Source organism: Nannospalax galili, unplaced genomic scaffold, assembly GCF_000622305.1.
Source record: "Nannospalax galili isolate Female #2095 unplaced genomic scaffold, S.galili_v1.0 scaffold1189, whole genome shotgun sequence".
In the NCBI taxonomy this organism is placed as follows: Eukaryota; Metazoa; Chordata; class Mammalia; order Rodentia; family Spalacidae; genus Nannospalax; species Nannospalax galili.
Window position 1 is genome coordinate 909769 of NW_008360313.1, and position 19026 is coordinate 928794.

Below are 19026 nucleotides of genomic sequence, written 5' to 3' on the forward strand. Positions count from 1 at the left end.
TAGCTCTGAGGAGCAGGTTGAGATCCCTTTCTACATACACCTTTAACTGCTCAGGCCTTTAGCATCCAGTTTTTACTTCCCCTTTTATAAACTTTTAAACTTTAAACTAAGTAGTCTTTTAGGGTGGCCACCAGCTCTTAGAATATCTGTATTTAGAGTTCTGCACATGGAATATTATTAATCAAATCATCAAAAATCAAATGACTTTTTATTATTAATTAACTAATTTTTACTTTTTTATGTGTATGAGTGTTTTGCCTGCATGTATGAGTGCACCAATATCATGCAAAGTGGGTGGAGGCCAGAAGAGGGCATCAGATACCCTGGAACTAGAGTTACAGGTGGTCATTAGCCACCATGTGGGTGCTGGGAATTGAACCCAGTTCCTCTGGAAGAGTAGCCAATGCTCTTAACCTCTGAACCATCTCTTCAGTACCCCCCCCCAAAAATCAAGTGACCTTTTACATAGCAGGTGGGACTAAGAAAAGACCCTGGAGAAACTGGCTTCAGGATAATCATTACATTGCATTCCAGGTGTCTAGCACCTCTGCTGGGAAAGCAAAGCAGATACTTTACAAAGTCAGATGCAGAATAAATCCTTTAGGTTTTGAAGACTATAACTCAGCTCAGGTCTGACAGACTTTTAAAAAAATTAAATGTGTGTTTTATTTTACTAATAACAGCTATCTAATTTAAATGTATACTTTGATTCTCACCATTATTGTCCTAAGACCCTCCTTAGCTTTATTTTGAGATCTGTTTTATTTAGAGATAACCTCTTTTCTCACTGTGTTTATTTTCTACCTTTGATCTGGGGCTGCTAATATCTGTGCCACTTCACGACCACCGTCTAGAAGTTTAAGAGACTATTTTAACAATTGTAATGGCTTATAAGATCTGAACCACAACTAGGATGGATAGCTCTTTGTTTTTAATGACTCTTTTATTTTCCTTCCTCTTTCAGTTCCCCTTAACTGCAGCCAAAGACAGGCCCTCTTTAACTTCCATCAGGATCATGGCACTGGCCTCCTCCTTTCAGAGCTCAGACTTCTTGTTTCTAATTAAAAACATCCAAAGCACTGCTAAACACATCTCTTCATGGGACTTTTCTATTCAAAAACCTGCTAATTGGTATTAGAGAGCCACAAGGTCTATCCCCAAGCTACCAGATCAATTAACCTCTAGAGTCCCAATTATCAACATCTATCAGACTGCATCATACTTTTAAAGATTTCCCTGGCTTCTTTCTACACTGATAATAAACTCTCATCCCTTGGCTCTGGCTCTGAGAGCCTGACATGATCTTTCAGCTGGTTTCCTGTCATAGTCTTCTCTCCAGTCCATTCCAGCCACTTTCAGGTCTTTATGTTGTTGAAACACATCACACTTAAGACTTTTGAACTTGTTTTTCATTTGCCTTTAATGTTTGTCCACCTGTTTTTCACATGCTATATTTTTTCTATTTGCTATTAGATTTAACATTACCTCCTTGCAGAGCTCTGCCTTGACATCCCTGTCTGACATAGCTCACTACTCACTCTGTCACATGATCTTATTTTAATTTCAGTCTAGCACTGATATCTTCTATTTTCATGCTAATTGCTTTTTTAATTTAATTTTTAATGTTTTGAGAATTTCATAGATGAGGACTATATTTACATCATTTCCATCCCTCCCTCTTCCCCTCCAAATCTTCCCACATTCTCCCTACTCCCTTTCCATATCGTGTCCCTTCTTTAATTAGTGTGTGTGTGTGTGTGTGTGTGTGTGTGTGTGTGTGTAAACAGCCTATTGAGGTCATTTAGTGCATTAGTGTGTATGTGTGTTCATAGCTGGCCACTTGGCATTTGATAACCTATTAGGAGCTCATGCTTTTCCCTCTCACAGCAGCCACTGATTGTCTGTAGGTCTTCATCTAGAGGTAGCACCATGTGAAACTTCTCCCATCCACGTTGACATGTCAGTTGGTGTTGTCATTACATAGGTCTTGTTTAGGCGACTATATCATGGGGATTTCATGGGTGCAGCTTCCCTGTCTTTTTTGGAAGACATGATCTAACAGTAGGTGTCCTGGTCCTCTGACTCTTACAATCTTTCTGCCCCCTCTTCTGAGATGCCCTCTCGGTTTTAGGTGTAGTAATTGCATTTCAGGCATGTGCTAGATAGCTTTAGTGTCAACTTGACACACCTGGGTTGAGGGAGCCTCAATTGGGGAACTGCCTCCATTGAATTGGCCTGTGGCCATGTCTGTGAGGCATCTTCTTGATTGTTGTGTGATGTGGGAGGGCCCAGCCTACTGTGGGTGGTGCCACCCCCGGGCAGGTGGGCCTGTGTTGCATAAGAAAGCAGGCTGAGCAGGGGCCAGGAGAGTAAGCCAGTAAGCAGCAGCCTCCATGGCCCATGCTCCAGCTCCTGCCTCCAGTTTCCTGCCCCGTGTTCCTACCTTGGGCTCCGGGATGAACGGTGACCCAGGAGATGTAAGCTAAATGAACCCTTTCCTCCCCAAGTTGGTAGTGGTCAGAGTGTTTTGTCACAGCACTGAAGAAACAAACTAGGACAAGGCATATCAGTTGGGGATATGCTGTTATTTGGTCTCTGTTATTTGTTCCACTGTTACTTGTTCTCTGCATTTTGACCAGTTGAGGATCTCTGTAATAGTCTCTATCACTTGCAAAAAGAAGTTTCTTTGATGAGGGGTGAGAGGCAGACTCGTCTGTGGGCTTAAAAATAAGTTTTTAGAATACAGTTAGGGATTGTATTGATTTAGGGAAATGACAGAAGGAGGCTCTCTGCTGGGGTCTATAACCTCTCTAGCCCTAGGTATTCGACTAAGTTTACAGTATCTTGTTTAATTGGTTTTAGTTCATGTCTGAATGCATGCTCTTATCTATTTTCATCATTTTAACCCCTGTCCCTAGAAATGTGTCTGAAGTATGCTAAGAACTTAAACATTGTTGGAACAACTAGTGGGGACAAAGAAAGAATAATAAGATAGTACTTGTTTGGTGTGGAGAAGGAAGTGCTCTTGATAGCAGAGCTTTGAGGAAGAAATTATGGACTTACGTAGCTGGGCTGACTCAGATGGAGTAGGTATTCTCAGCATAAGAACAAAGGAATATATCATACATTCTGGAATTATAGCATGATTTTATTACAAATACATTGATAGTTATAAGGAGGATGTGGCTTATTGAGAAGTAATGGCAGAAAAGAATAGTCAAATAGGAAGGAGCCATGTCTTGAAGGGTCTTACATATGTATCTCGAAGAGTTTGAATGGATTACTTAGAAAGCGGGAACAAATTGAAAGTCTTAAATACTAAAGAAAGATGATCATATTGTTTATCTTAGAAATATCTTTCTGGACTGGGGATGTAGCTCAGTGCAGAACATTTGCCTAGTATTTGCAAGGTCCTGTATTTGATCCCTAGCATGACAAAGAAGACAAAAATCATTTTGACTGCATTTTAGGAAATAATTAGCAGTGAGTAATCTTGGGGGAAAAGAAGTTAATTAGATGTTGGTTTCCCAGGAGCAGGAAAGAAACAATGACATCTAGGCTAGTGCCTTGGCAATTCAAGTGGAATTCTGGAGAGTGGCCAGGTCTTTCACCATAAGGTAAAGTCATTGGGATTTGATGACAAGTTGATGTGAAGGGATCACATAAGGGAAAGATTCTTGGCCCTCCCTCCCTACTCCTACTTGATGAAAGACTTGAAGGTCTCCATGGGCATGCAGGTGAGGGAGCTTGCATCAGTGTCACTGTCTGAATATACATCTGTTGTATGAACGCCCCCTTTGGTACTAGAACCTTTCAGAGAGTCACACCCATGCCAGAGCATTGCATTGAAGTCTGCTTTTTTCTTTTGAGAGTTGCTGATATTTAGTGTACTCTAGAATTCCTAAGGCACAGCACTTAAGAAAGAGCTCTCCAATTCCCACTTCTCCACTTTCTCCCTATGTCGAATCTGCCCAAGTTAGGAGTCACTTCTGCTCATTTGATGTCTCACAAGGGAAGTGTAAAAGAGATCCCATTCCCTTGCTCTTTCATACAATAGAATGAGAAACAATGTCAAGAATACACATAAACACACACACACATTCCCTAATATTTTCCTGTTTAACACACTTCATTTATGTATGTTCATTCAGTTTATTTGATTCTTCTATTTCAAATTTCATTATCTATTCATCCATATAGAAACAGAAATCCATATTTCATATTTTAAAAGTGATTTTATTGTAGGTATTTAAAGTACACAACATGAGGCTGTGGGGCACATGCAGTGAAATAGTTTCTATATAAAACATATTTCTATCCATCATCCCACATAGTTGCTCATTTTCTCATTTTTTTTTTTTTGCAGCAAGAATCATCTGTCATGGTCCATAACATTTTTAACTCAGATACAATATTGTAAACATACATACTTGTTAGGATTATCACTCATTTTCCAACTTAGCACATTTCCATCTTCTATTCAGCTATTTCTTGCCATTATTCTTCCATGGATTCATTTACCCATTTATTAATATGAGTTATCAGTCATTAAGCATTTGCTCTACCATAGCCAGGGATTCAGACTTGTCATGCAGCAGCTGGTGCCTCTGCCACTGCTGCCTCCATCCTCACACTCCTTGTGTTTGCTCCATATTTGTGTTGTGCTCTGGAGAGAGATCAGAAATGGAGATACTGATTGGGGTCATGTTTGCAAGCATGACCATAAGGAGTCTTTGAGAAAAGCAGAGACTAGAACGATGAAGTCAGGAAGGCAAGTCAAAGCAGAGAGTTGAAGGTCATTCAAAGGAACACTCAGAAAAATTGCTCGAGGCATTAGAGAAAAAGCAAGAGAAGAGCCAAGGGCAACATCTTAAGAAAAACGAATTAGTCCACAGTGCATACATGTGTATATATATATATATATATATGAGTTTTTTATCTTTTTGAGACAGGGTCTCCCTGTAGCCCCAGCTGTCCTTGGAACTCACTATGTAGACCAGGCTGGCCTTGAATTCACAGAGATCCACCTGCTTCTGCCTCTATGTGCTGGGATTAAAGGCATGCACCACCATGCCCGCCTCCACAGCATATATTACCATACAGAGGTCAAGGAAGATAAGGGTGGGAAGTTTTTATTCGGTTTGGTTATTTGGAAGTTAGTGATAAAGTTCAAAAGAGCAGTTTGGGAGCATGGTGGGGCTATGGGCTGGAAGACAAAGAAGAGGTAAGGCAGTTAAGGACTCGGCTATAGGCACGCAGTGAAAGCCAACAGGATGTGGAGGGCAGACAAAGGTCAAAGGAGGGACATCACCTCTGCTTTGAAGTGCAAAGCTCTCTGGTCTGCAGTGTGAACAGAACAGTGCCCCTCTCTGTGGTACAATACTTGGCAGCATTGTACACCAACTAAAGCTGTGGGACTCCTACTGCATGCTGGTACTTCTTCCTATGAATAAGGGAGCCTGAGGAACGAACATGTTCCTTCTACTTTATCTCTGTCCCCTCTTTCACCCTAAAGTACTTTAACCAGGGTGCTTAAGCAAGGCTTATAAAGTCACAGGATGTTATTCTAATGATCCGGTCTTAGACTCCTTTCCAGCCATTTCCAGTTTGAAGTAGGTTGCCAGGCAACATTAAAGATTATCAGAGCACATGGCTGCTTCTCCTGGAGAGGCATTTCTTCTTGCTTCAACACTTAACTTGATTGGGCACACAGTACAGGGTCCTTAACTCTTCAACATCCTAGACCCAACTTGGTTCCCAAACCTGTACTATGGAGCAGGATCAGGTACAAGAAGTCTACTACCACCCAAAGAACATTTCAGAGGAAAATTATTACTCAAGGAGGGTTTTCAAACATTACCACCCACCATACCCACACATAAAACCCACCCTGTTAACTACAATTAAGTCAAGGGATTACCTTAACTGCTAACCTGTGGATTTGAATTTGGGGTCTATAATATGGTCAGAATTTGAGGCTCTATCTGGAAATACTCCTGTAATCCAGAGAATGAAGAGTTCAAGGTCATTCTTGGATACATAGCCAAGTTTGAGGGTAGCCTGGATTACATGAAAATTACTGCTGGAGATCAAGGCACCGAACCAGGGGAGTTGAGTAGCTCAGAGGACCACACTCCAAGCACAGTGGTGAGAAGGAAGCAGAGGTCTTGCAGCACCCTCCTATTGGAAATAAGAACTATCCCAATGATTAACTGAATTTCTATTAACTTCAATTTCATGTTGGTTATTTGCAGATGCTAAAAGGAAGTTATCTGTTTTGTTTTAGGCTAGCTGTCTAAAAGCCACCTGGAAGCCAAGACTTTGGAGTGTGGTCCTCGGAGCTACTCAACTTCTCTGGTTCAGTGCCTTGATCTCTGGTAAACTTTAGGCAAACTCTTCACCTGACCCTAAGTAGCTAGGAAAGATCCCAGGTCCAGATGGGAGTGGTGGTATGGGATGGTAGCCAGCTGTGAGGCATGGGAAAACTGTTCACGCCCAGATTCCTGGAAGAAAAACCCACCCGATACCATCGTATTGTTAGATACGACTTCAGAAACAACAAACTGATATTTGTAAAATCAATGTAACCTTTCGACAAGACAGACACAGGCCCACAATATGTTCAGGGACCCACAAAAATGTTTGAGTTTCTTTAAAAGTAATTTTCTCTGAACTCATAGAAAATTATTTAATGTACAATATTAACTAATATTAATATGTTCATCATTGCTTTGCCTTGAGTCCATGAAATTAAGACTGGAGTCCTGGCTATATGGAAATAAAGCTTTTTTGAGTCTGATCCTTCTGCCTCAGACTCCCACGTACAGGGATTAAGAATGTGTGCTATCAAGCCTCCTGCAGAGTGAAGCCTTAAGACAAAACAATGTCCTGAGGTGTTAGTGGAAAGGGGGAAATATGAGAGATCCTCACAGGGGCAGAGGAGAAAAGGGTCAAATAGAAACAGAGCTTTGTAAACAGGAAAGGAGCCATTTCCAGGCCTGATTGCTGGCATGTCCACCTCTTCACTGGGATCTGGCCTCTTCTGCCCCATACACTCCCACTGGCTCCAATAACAACACTCTGCATTTTGCAGCCTTTATACTTTCAAATGGCACATTCTTTGCTTCATTTGGTTTCCCAAGGATTTATAAATGCCTTTTTAACCAGTGAGTAAGCAGATGTGGAGGAAGGAGAGTAATTTATCAGAGAGAAGCAGCCAAGAAAAGTAGAGGCTGGCTATTTCTAACCCTGACTCTGCCAAAGTCTTACAGCATTTCACTAATTCAACAGGTATCCATTGAAAGCCTATTAAGGGTTCAAACTAAGAACCCAGAACTAAGAAGGGACCACCATCAATCACGAATTCACAATAACAAATATGGGCCACATCATAGAAACTGATACCACAGCACAGGGCAATAAGGGAAGGGGACACGGGCGTGAGGCACAGTGGGAACCTGGAGGAAGAAACACCAAATCTACCTGAGGCAGTCAAGGAAAGTAGAAGAAATGTTTACCATGGGGATGAAGTGGGGTGCATGGGGTTGAGGAGAAGCCAGCATGTCAGGAAGACTACATGCAAAGGAAGGAAAGAATCAGGATGGTGGTGGCTGCTTGTAATTCTTGCCATTGGGAGGCTGAGGCAAAGTTGGAGGCAAGAAACTCAAAACAAAACTAACGAAATGTCAGGGAAGTGGGGGTTCTGTAAAGCTAAGAAAGTAAGCATAGTGGGCATTGAGACTGAGTGGCAGGCAGAAGGCTCCGGATCACACGGCATCTCATTTTCCATGGAACATGGCAGTATCCTCATTGCACGTTTCATGTGTCATTTCATAGAGCTTGGACAAACTGCTTAAATGTTTCTTTTATTTATAAAACGAGAGGGCTAGACTGGATGACCCCTAATCTCCCTTCCATCTCTAGGATCTCAGGATTCCAAATCTTTAATGTCCAGAATCTTTAGAAGAGGGCATTTTCCTATTCTGACTTCATATGTATTTTTAAATGAAATGACTTTTTCCCTAAAATGACTATATCAGGCAGAAAATAGCCTTGTTCTTTGCATTTATGTTCATCAATGCATCTTATACACAGTCATACACTTAGAATCACAGCCTCCTTGTGGTTAGGGATGCTAATCTGGTATTCATTTTCCCTCCAGAGCTTACAAACCAGAAAGAAGTGGCAGCCTGGACCTATAATTACAGCATCAAAGCATACTCCTGGAATAACTCACGGGCATTCTGTCAGAAGCACTTCACAGACTTAGTGGCCATCCAGAATAAGAATGAGATTGAGTACCTCAATGATGTCATACCATACTTCAGCTCTTACTACTGGATTGGGATCCGAAAGATCAATAATAAGTGGACCTGGGTGGGAACCAAGAAGATTCTCACAGAGGAGGCCGAGAACTGGGCTGACCATGAGCCCAACAACAAGAGGAACAATCAAGACTGTGTGGAGATCTACATCAAGAGGGAGTTGGCCCCTGGAAAGTGGAATGATGAGCCTTGCGGGAAAAGAAAGCGGGCCCTGTGCTACACAGGTAAGGCTCCTTTACTCTTAAATTATCTGTTTAAAAACATGCCTTTCCTGGTTAGTCAGTGTGGTCACTGAGTAACATGGGATCACAGTCAAGGACAGGAAAACAAGGAATTAGTCAGCATTACTGAGCAACTTGAAGAATCAAGACTACAGAAAACTGGCTGTTTGAAACTAGAGAGAATTTTTAATACCACCCAATTGCCCCTTCCTATCTTAAAGCTGATGACATGGATGCTCAGAAAATTTTCATTTCTTGAGATTATGAAGCTTGCAAAAACAATTACAAGATAGAAAATATATTGAAAGCTAATGACACAAGCAATGCTTTTTCTGTAACTGACAACAAGGGCCAACATCACTAATTGGCACAAGTCCAGCTACTAATTGGCCTAAACACAAATGGACTCTGTCCCTAACAACATACATAGGCAGTACTGCCATTGACTGGAATTTAGCACTCTAGGATGTAAAGCATGGAGGAACCTATTCATTCCCTGTGGGAGAGGGATGACAAGCAGATAGGTTACAACAATAAATTAAGTTTGATTGTCAAAATAAATAGAATCAGAATCTCAGAATGTCAAGATTTGTCAGATCTCAGCACACACTATCATGAAAAGATTTATTCATTGAATCTCCATTAGTCTCCTCTGAGGGAATCCGAAATAGGCATGTTATTAAACTGCCTGGAAAGCTTGGAACGTGACAGATAAGGAAAATTGATTATTTTCTTGTTCCTAGAGTACTGAGATCCCAAGGAACCTAAAACAAAAGAAAATGTGTATGTTCTGAGGTTGACAAGCAGGATTTGCATTGTAAGGCACTGGTGGGGCCAAGGTCAGTGGGGCAAGGTAGACAGGATGGAAGACGTGGAGCAAACCTCCACCCACTAGCTGCGATTGCCCCCTGCATCTTCTCTATATTAGAAGGCGTTCTTGCCAAGAACTCTATAAATCCTCACCAAACTCACTGGCTGCCATGGAAACATTTTTCTATGGCATCTTGCCTAATTTATCAAATTATACTAGCACAGAGTTGAGAGGGATATAGAGATTATTACTAACAGCAAAATTCTCTACGTGACATGCGAAAATTATACCATGAAGTATATCACCATGTGACTAAGGCTTTACGCTGAGAAAAAAAACACCAGAAATCCATCCAGTCACATAACATACCCCTAGTTATAACCTTATAAATAAAAACACCAATAAAACTGTTCTTCACATAGCCGTAATATCAGTTCTAATATTAAACCACCACCAAATGCCTAAATCCTGAAAGATTCTCTTGCAGGAAGGAAACTCTGGGTCCTTCTCTGTTCTGTCACCCAATGGCACAGGCATTGTCAGAGGGATCTGTCAGGTCAGCCCTAGCTCAGCACCATCTAAACATGACATATTTAGCCTCATGAAACATCTCCTCATAAGAATGTTCCTTACTGTGTTGGATAGCTTTAGTGTCAACTTGACACACCTGGGTTAAGGGAGCCTCAATTGGGGAATTGCCTCCATAGGAGTGGGCTGTGGCCATGTCTGTGGGGCATCTTGATTGTTGAGTGATGTGGGAGGGCCCAGTCCACTGTGGGTGGTGCCACCCCCGGGCAGGTGGTCCTGCATTGTATAAGAAAGTAGGCTGAGCAGCGGCCGGGGAGCAAGCCAGTAAGCAGTGTTCCCCCATGGCCTGTGCTCTAGCTCCTGCCTCCAGGTTCTTGCCCTGAGTTCCTAGCTTGGACTCCCTGATGAACTGTGATCTGGGAGATGTAAGACAAATAAACCCTTTCCTCCCCAACTTGGTAGTGGTCAGAGTGTTTTGTCACAGCAATGGAGAAACAAGCTAGAACACTTACCATGGCTACATCTCAATTTCATCTTCTCTGATACTCTGTTGTATGGTAGTGGGTATGGATTTGAAGTAAACAGAAGGTAGAAAAGATTGGCCCTAACATTTGACAAACTGGGCCTAAAGTTGCAAAGAAAGTGGGCAGTAGAGCCTGGCTTTATATTACATGATACCCCACCAAGAAAACCCCCCACCAAATCTGGTTCCCAACCTTCTTACTATAACATTTGGCAAAGAGACATGGAAGCTTTGGGTTGGAAGACTGTAACACATTCTGGACCATATGGAGGAGCTCCTCTGTGCACACATCTCTTGATGGCGCCACTCTGTGTTTACACACAGCAGTGATGCTAAATATGACATCGAATGAGAGCCTTGCGGTACTCGTATATCAAAGTTGGGACTAGACACCAGTCTCCTAAAATTTTAGGCCTAAAGCTTTTCTTTGTCACTTTGTGTCAATGTAAAAGCATACAGATTGAGAGAAATTTCATTCCTGTACTGAGACATTGCTGTGACCGAGTTCTCTTATTGTTGAATAACATTAGTTTCCAGTGTCATTTGTAATATTTTGTGTGTAGTATTTTGGCTTAACAACAAGTTCTTGTGACAACTTTATCAGCTGGGTTCTTCTGTTGTCCTTACTTTGGGTAGTGCTTTTCACAGGGAACAGGCTGGCTCTCCAGATGGCACTATGGCTCTTTCTGTCTGGTGAGCTCAGTCCTGCCCTAGAAGGGCAGAGGCTGGGCCCTGTGCCCTGTGACTACCCATGATTCTGACCCTTCTTATAACCATGCAGCCTCCTGCCAGGACATGTCCTGCAGCAAGCAAGGGGAGTGCATCGAGACTATCGGGAACTACACCTGCTCCTGCTACCCCGGGTTCTATGGGCCAGAGTGTGAACACGGTGAGGCTGTGACTTTATCAGCATTCTTCGTCCATTGGTCTCATGTGAGGTGATGCCAGGAAGTAAATCATGTGGGAACTTTAGCAAGTAGTACGAAAGGCAGAACCCTTCTGCCCTCTGTCTGCCTGCTTCACTCAACTGTCTTTAGACACGAGTTGAAATCACTTCCCTTTCAGAGACTATATTCAGTCATGAAACTTCAAGAAGGAAAAGAGAAATATGACAACAGCAGCAAGATAAAAACCTTTAAGTTAATTTTACCTTTGAAGTAAAAACTAATGAAAGAATTGAACTGGCAAAGAAAAAAAAACAGCAAAAAGATGATTATCTTTAAAATTTATTTATTTATTTATTTACTTTTATGTGTATGAGTGTTGTGCCTGCATGTATTCAAGTGCACCTCTGTTGTGTGGTGCCCACGGAGGACAGAAGAGGGTGTTGGATCCCCTGGAACTGGAGTTATGGACAGTTGTTAGTCACCATGTAGGTGCTGGGATTCGAACCAAGGTCTTCTGCAACAACAGTCAGTGCTCTTAACTGCTGAGCCGTCTCTCCAGCCCCAGATGGTTATTTTTTAGGATAATGACAATATGAAGGAACCAGATCTAGATGGGGGTGGGGACCTTGGTTTAGGGGTCTAGAAAGATAGAATGAAGAGGGTTATGCCTTGTTACCATTGGAAAGAGATTTTAAGTCTACAATGAGAAAAATCAACATTTCTGTCCCCCGCAGTCAGAGAATGTGGAGAATTTGACCTCCCTCAACATGTGCTCATGAACTGCAGTCACCCTCTGGGAGACTTCTCTTTCAACTCACAGTGTACCTTCCACTGTGCTGAAGGGTACAAAATGAACGGACCCAGAAAACTGGAATGTTTGGCTTCTGGAGTCTGGACAAATAAGCCTCCAGAGTGTGTAGGTATGTAGACCTAATTTTTTCCATTCTTATTAAATAATTACAATTGGGGAGATGATCATGGGGATGGGCTTTCTACTAAAAACTTGAGAAATAGAATCTATATTAGATGGAAATTGTAGTTCTCATTATGTATCTATCAGACTAACCATGATTTTCATTTTCATGCTTTATTTCCTCCTTACAGCGTGAGTTTGATGGTTTAATTTTTGATTCTTAGGCAAAACACATTGCAAAGGGATGTCCTTCTCTTTGTTAATTATAAAGTCAACAGAAAACAGTGGTGACAACTTAGGGATTGAACATAAGTAATTTTATAGCATCACCCTTGCTTCTTACATAAAAACATGGACATGTAGATCATTCCAAACAGCTACTTGAGTATTTAACTAACAAAAAAATTACCTTGACTGCCATAGGGAAAACAGAGCTGCCACAGAATCCTAAAGCTCCCAAAGTGCTGGACACAACTTGTCCAAGGACTCACATCGTTACTCTGTGCTTGTTCTTGGCCTCCTGGTGTATAACCCTGAGCAGTCCTGAAGGAGGAAGCCTGACTAGGCTCCACCCTGCAAGAGCATTCTAGCACCAGTCTAGCTGGGGCTTCACTGTGAAAATCATCTTGTGTAGAGGTGGAACAATGCTTAACCTCAGGGGTGGGGTCAGCTCCAGCCCCAGGGAATAAAGGGAAGTTTCAGGGCCTTGGGGTGTATCATGTCCACTGCACCCAGTCTTTTCAGGAGTGGAGATAAAACTAGTCATCATGTGAGGAAGCTGTCCTGAACTGTCAAAATTTAACTCTCCTTCCATCAACTACTGAGTTACATTGGGTAAATCTGGGATAAGAAAACAGTATCAGCCTGTGGAAAAACAAGGGGCTGATTTTGCTATGAACAAAGTTGGAGTCTGTTCTCCCACAAGCTCATATCCTACAAACAGTTTCAGAACGGCCTTATTCATATATTTCACATAAGGGGGCAAAGGGTAGCCTCTGCATCTGTATATACACGATAGATGACCATCAGGGACAGGCTTATAACATACAATGAATGGAGAACGTTAAGGACAGAGCTTAGAAGAATCTGTTTTTAAGAGACTTGTGTCACCCAGGAGCAGTACTTCACATCTAGACAGTCAGGGCATCCTGACCCTTCCATCTTCCGAACTCCATCTGTGTTTCCAGAGGCAGATCCACAGCTTTCCAGCTTTCTGTCCCTGTGTGTGGCTTCCTTCCATCCTGGTTGATTTTCCCTTTCTTTATCCTTGGTTTTTCTGTTCAGCTGTTCAGTGCCAGCACCTGGAAGCCCCCATCAATGGAACCGTGGACTGTGTGCACCCACTTGCTGCCTTTGCATATGGCTCTAGCTGTAAATTTGAGTGCCAAACTGGATATCAAGCAAGGGGATCCGACACACTCCAGTGCATTGGCTCTGGCCAGTGGACTGCACCACTGCCAACCTGTGAAGGTAGGATTAATTTTATCAGCTCTCAATAATCCCAAGAAGGAATCATGCCACAAGAGAAAGATCAAGAGTTCTTAATATCAAAGCAGCCTCCTCTAGGTTCTTATTTTTGCAACCTCTGGGAGCCAGGTGATTTCTCATCTGTGAAATGGGGCTAGGAATTACCAGGTGCTTCTGTGAGGATTATATATATAAATAGCAAGTGTAAGCAGGAAGTGGTAGTGCATAACTGTAATCTCAGCGCTTGGGGGCCTAAGAGAGTAGGATTGCTGCAAATTCAAGGCCAATCTGGACTACACAGTAAGTGGGAACCCAGCTTGGGATATATAATTACACACTGTCTCAAAAATATTAAAGCTACAACATAGAAAAAGAAATGTCATGTATAAAGTACAGAGGATAGATAGACTTAGACATTTGCTTAAGTTCAGTTTCTGCCTGTCTCCCATCATACCCATTCCTGTCCCACTGACATAAGTACTCTGCAGGGCAATGTCCTATACCTGAGAAGGAGTTGGAGCTGTAGCTATAGTGGTAAAGATAGATCTACCATCGGAGTCTTTGGAGGTAGGCTTTGCAAAGGAGTAAAAATCCTGCATTAAAGAACAGCATGCAAAGCTAGAGAGATGGCTCAGCAGGTAAGAGCACTGGCTGCTCTTGCAAAGGGCACATATTCTGTTTCCAGCACTCACATGGTGCTTAACAACCACCTGTAACTCCAGTTCCAGGGGATCTGACAACCTCTTCTGGCCTCCGTGGGCATTGCATGCACATGATGCACTTACACACATGCAGACAAAACACTCATATGCATAAAAATAAAAGTTTTTAAAAGAACAGCATATGATGCAACCCCAGGCAGTTACATAATACCAGGAGAGTGGACTATGCATTTGCACCTTCAGCTTATAGGGTAGAGATGGAAAAGAGAGAATAGGAGATTGAAGGCCATATTAGTGAATTTTTACACCTAAATTGCAAGCCCAACTGAAGTACTGTTAGCATTGAGACTTTAGAAGAGGGCTAGAGGCAATGGCTCAGCGGGGAAAGCGCATGTTCCTGTAACCTCAGCATTTAGTGGGAAGAGGGGTATAAAGACAGAAAAATCCCCTGAGCTCACTGGCTAACCAGTCTAGCCAAAACAGTGAGCTCCAGGTTCAGTGAGAGACCTTGTCTCAGAAATAAGGTAGAGATGGATGGAGTAAGATACCTGACATCAACCTCTGACCTCTGCACTTGCAGGCAGGCATGGGTATACACACACACACACACACACACACACACACACACACACATTCATACACCACAACACATACTGAGACTTTTAAGAAAGTTGCTTAACATTTCTGACCCTCATTTTTCTCATCTATACAGTAAAAATCACTAGAGGATCTTTAGTCCTTGCACGCCCTAAATCTGTAAAAACTAGAAGTCAGAGCCCAGGCTGTAAAGGGGGTCTCTATGCTCTATGAAACCCCAGGAGAAGTCTGGAGATGAGATGCCTTTGCAGGAGTGTGGAAGGAAACCCGTCTTTATCAGAACAGGGTCCATTCAGGGTATAACTGTGTTCAAGAACTCACTTTGGGGTACATTCATTTGGCAATCAAGTCTGATTAAGATGACATCCTATGTTCTTGGGGTCATTTTACAGTGCTAGGTCAAAGTATAAATAATAAACTACACTATTTCATCAGCCCTGTTTTTCTTTATCTACTCTTTAAAGATCCAATAAATATGCCAATAGTATTTAAGAGCATCTTGAGTCTACCAAACACTTCACTAAATGAGTGACCTCAGCATCAAGGAGACTGTGGTGTAACAGGGAAGGATTGAAATCATGCAAGAACATCATCGTTCAGGGTCTGTGAGAGCCCACACAAGGAGTCCTTACCCCTGGGTTAAGCAGGCAGGGAGGGAAAGCAGAGATCTGAAGACAGGTGAGAATAAGCATAGGTGAGTGAAGACAGGTGAGGTAAAGAGGGGCGTGGGAAAGGTAGTATTCTTTCTGGAAAAAGAAGTGTTTGAAGTTCTGAACATAACAATGTGGGCAAGAAAGTAGTATCATTCTTCAGTCACTTCTGAAGAAGACCAAGCTTTTTAACAAACTTTACCCTTTAGCCATTGCATGTAAACCACTGGAGAGCCCCATCCATGGAAGCATGGATTGCTCCTCGTCCTCAATAGCATTTGGGTACAACACCAACTGCACCTTCCATTGTGCAGAGGGCTTCATGCTGAAGGGAACTGATGTCATTCAGTGTGCTGACTTGGGACAGTGGACAGCACCAGCCCCAGTCTGTCAAGGTACTGTGACACTGAAATATTCTTCTTTGCCTCTCAGGCACCATGGGACACTGCCATAAACTTATCTACCAAACATTCAATGAGAGCCTGAGATATGCCTGGTTCTTCTCTTTGTGTTTGGTGCTAGGGATGAAATGGTAGCCAAAGCAAGTTTTATGCATAGTGTTCATTACAGTGTAGCCAATGTGAGAGTTGCTTTGATTTACATGTTTGGAGTGGACTGAGGAGATCAGAGCTGAGGAATGGACTGATATATGATGAACATGAGACAGTAGAAGAGTCATGGACAAGGCAGTTCGTCTAGGTCTGTCATTGTCTGTCAGAAAGCTTTTGAACTTTCTGAGTGTGGGTGACTTCCAGTGGATGGATGCACACCGAAGGGCATTTGGAGACACAAACTTGACTCAGTAGGCCTTTAATATATATGTCAGAGTGCATGAAATCTGGTGGGGGGCAATAGGAGAGGTGCAGATAGGAGAGGGGGTTCTATATGATCAAATATATTGTATGAAACTTACAAAAATTCAATAAAAAATGAGAAACTATCAGCTTTACTTACTCATGTCACCAATAGCTATGAGTTAATATTTTAAAGCAACTTCAAAGCTGCTGTCAACCTCAATAAATATAGGGAAAATCATGAGACTAACAATAGTTTATAAATCCTAAATCTGTTGTCTGATTTGACAAAGTGATCGCCTTACAGTATTTCATGTTTTTAGTGTTTTGCTCTAACATGAAAACTCAGGCACAAGGAGGTCACTAGGATTGCCTTGTTACAAATGGTGCCCACACAAAGACATGTTGCACAAGTGCAATGACACTGTCATATGTCACCATTGACATAAGCAATGTATGTGGAATCCCTAGGTCCATGTATATGCTGATTTTAAAATGGGGTATTAAAAAAATAAAATGGGGTATTGATTTTCCAGTGATTTGCAAGTGAGTCTTGGAGAGATATGTGCATACTCAGGCTCATCATGGCATCATTCATAATAACAGTTAAAGTGTGGAATAAAGAGAAATCACTGACTCAATATATAAAGTCTGAAATGTTTTTCAGTCTTGTCAAGAAAAGGCATTCCAACACATTCTGCAATACAGATGAACCTTAAGGACATTACGCTAAGTGAAATGAATTAGTCTCCAAAAACCAAGTGATACATTATTTTATTTATATAAGTTATTTAGAGTAATAAAATCATGGAGACAGAAAGTAGAATTCAGGGGCAAGGGAAAGAGGAATTACTGTTAATTAAGTAAAGTTCAGCATGAGCAATGTAAAGAGAGCAGGAGATGGATGGTGGTGAAGACTATATACCAACATGGATGCAAATAACAACATGGAACTATACATGTAACACTGGCTAAGTAGTAAATGGAAAATTTTATGCTGGATGTATTTCCCACAATAACAATATTGAAAATAGAAGCAAGCATGACAGAGGACTCAAGGCTCATACTGTTTGGTGGTAAAACTTAGTGGGGGTGATAAGATATGTTGGATATGAATTGTCTGGGGGACAGACACACCAAGCCCTTTGACATTCTTAAAAATAATCACAAGGGATCACTTCAGCAATTTTTGTCTCCAGAAAAGTAAACGTCAATTCATCCAGAAAGCCAGTTGGATATTCTCTTGAGTATCTGAAATTGTAGTCTCAATTACTCCCTTGATAGGCCTTTCTAGTGTTTTCCCCCCACAGTCAAGGTTGACAACTTCTACATAATCCTGAGGATGGCATTTATGCCTGCCTCCTCCCCCCCCCTCCTCCTCCACTGCTGGTGGCTAGTACTTAATAAGCACTCCCTACGATCTCACATGGTCTAATTATTTTCATTTTAAAGATGAAAAAAATTATAGAATACATATGCTGTCTCCACATAGGACTATTTTATGTATTTAAGGTCATAGTATAGAGCAAGAGATAGTAATGGGGGATGAACGCAAGCAGGGTAGAATTGTGTATGTGTGTGTGTGTGTGTGTGTGTGAGAGAGAGAGAGAGAGAGAGAGAGAGAGAGAGAATGAAACCCATTATTTTGTATGCTAATTAAAATGCTTTGAAAAAGACCATAGTTTGGTTTTATTATAATCATATTTTTTATTCTGCTTTTATACTTGACATTAATAGAGACACCTCCCATATCTTTTTTTGGGGGGGGGTCTTTTTGAGACAGGGTCTCCTTGTAGCCCCAGCTGTCCTGGAATTCACTATGTAGACCAGGCTGGCTTTGAACTCACAAGTAAAGTATACAATTTTAAGAATCATTAATATTCTTTTCATGAAAGAACAATTTACTTTCAGCCCCATTTATACTTGTGTTCAATATCTTGCACTTACAAATCATGTCTTGCTGAACTGATTTTTGGTATGCATCTTGTTTTCATACTTTGCAGAGATTCTTGGGTCCAGAAGTATGAGAGCTTAATCTGATACATATTATCCGAATGTTCAACACTGGTTCAGCATTTTTCTTCATTAAAAACTTTCCTGCCACCACTGAAGCTAAATGACAATTTTTTCATCTTCTAAGTTAGGCAAGCCCAATTCTGGAGTCTCTGTATTGTACTAGGAAAGGTTAATGGGTCAAAGTCAATAGCATTGTGTATTACTGTTCCCTTACTCCATGATTTCCCCACCCCTTAGCTTTGCAGTGCCAGGATTTTCCAGTTCCAAGTAAAGCCCAGATGACCTGCTCAGACTCTTTTGGTACCTTTAAGTACCAGTCAGTCTGCAGCTTTTCCTGTGACGAAGGCTCACTCCTAGTAGGAGCAAGTTCAATAAGGTGTTTGGCTACTGGACACTGGAGTGGAGTTCCTCCGGAATGCCAAGGTAAGAATGCATTCCCCACAATCTCTTGGAAATAAATTGGAGGCAGTATTTTTTTTTTTTTTTTGTGGGTGCTGGGATTCAAACCCAAGTCCTCTGCAAGAATAGTCTGTTTTTAACCGCTGAGCCATCTCTCTAGCCCCTCCCTTTTTTGTGGTATTTTTGAGACAGGGTCTCCCTGCCTTGTAATCCCAGCTGGAACTTACTATGTAG

At 41.8% G+C, this 19026-nt stretch overlaps 1 protein-coding gene across 3 annotated transcripts in view; it reads left to right on the forward strand.

Moving 5' to 3' along the window:
* Positions 1–19026, forward strand: part of Selp (selectin P) — a 39028-nt gene that overhangs the window by 2348 nt on the left and 17654 nt on the right. For 2 of the 3 annotated variants that reach the window (XM_008824899.3, XM_029559516.1), the window contains exons 2-8: positions 6287–6377; positions 8162–8548; positions 11189–11296; positions 12029–12214; positions 13492–13677; positions 15793–15978; positions 18631–18816. In XM_008824899.3, the coding sequence (XP_008823121.1) occupies positions 6287–6377; positions 8162–8548; positions 11189–11296; positions 12029–12214; positions 13492–13677; positions 15793–15978; positions 18631–18816 (1330 nt within the window). Of the gene's footprint in view, positions 1–2424; positions 2478–6286; positions 6378–8161; positions 8549–11188; positions 11297–12028; positions 12215–13491; positions 13678–15792; positions 15979–18630; positions 18817–19026 lie in introns of those variants that run through there. The other variant, XM_029559517.1, reaches the window with a different exon arrangement.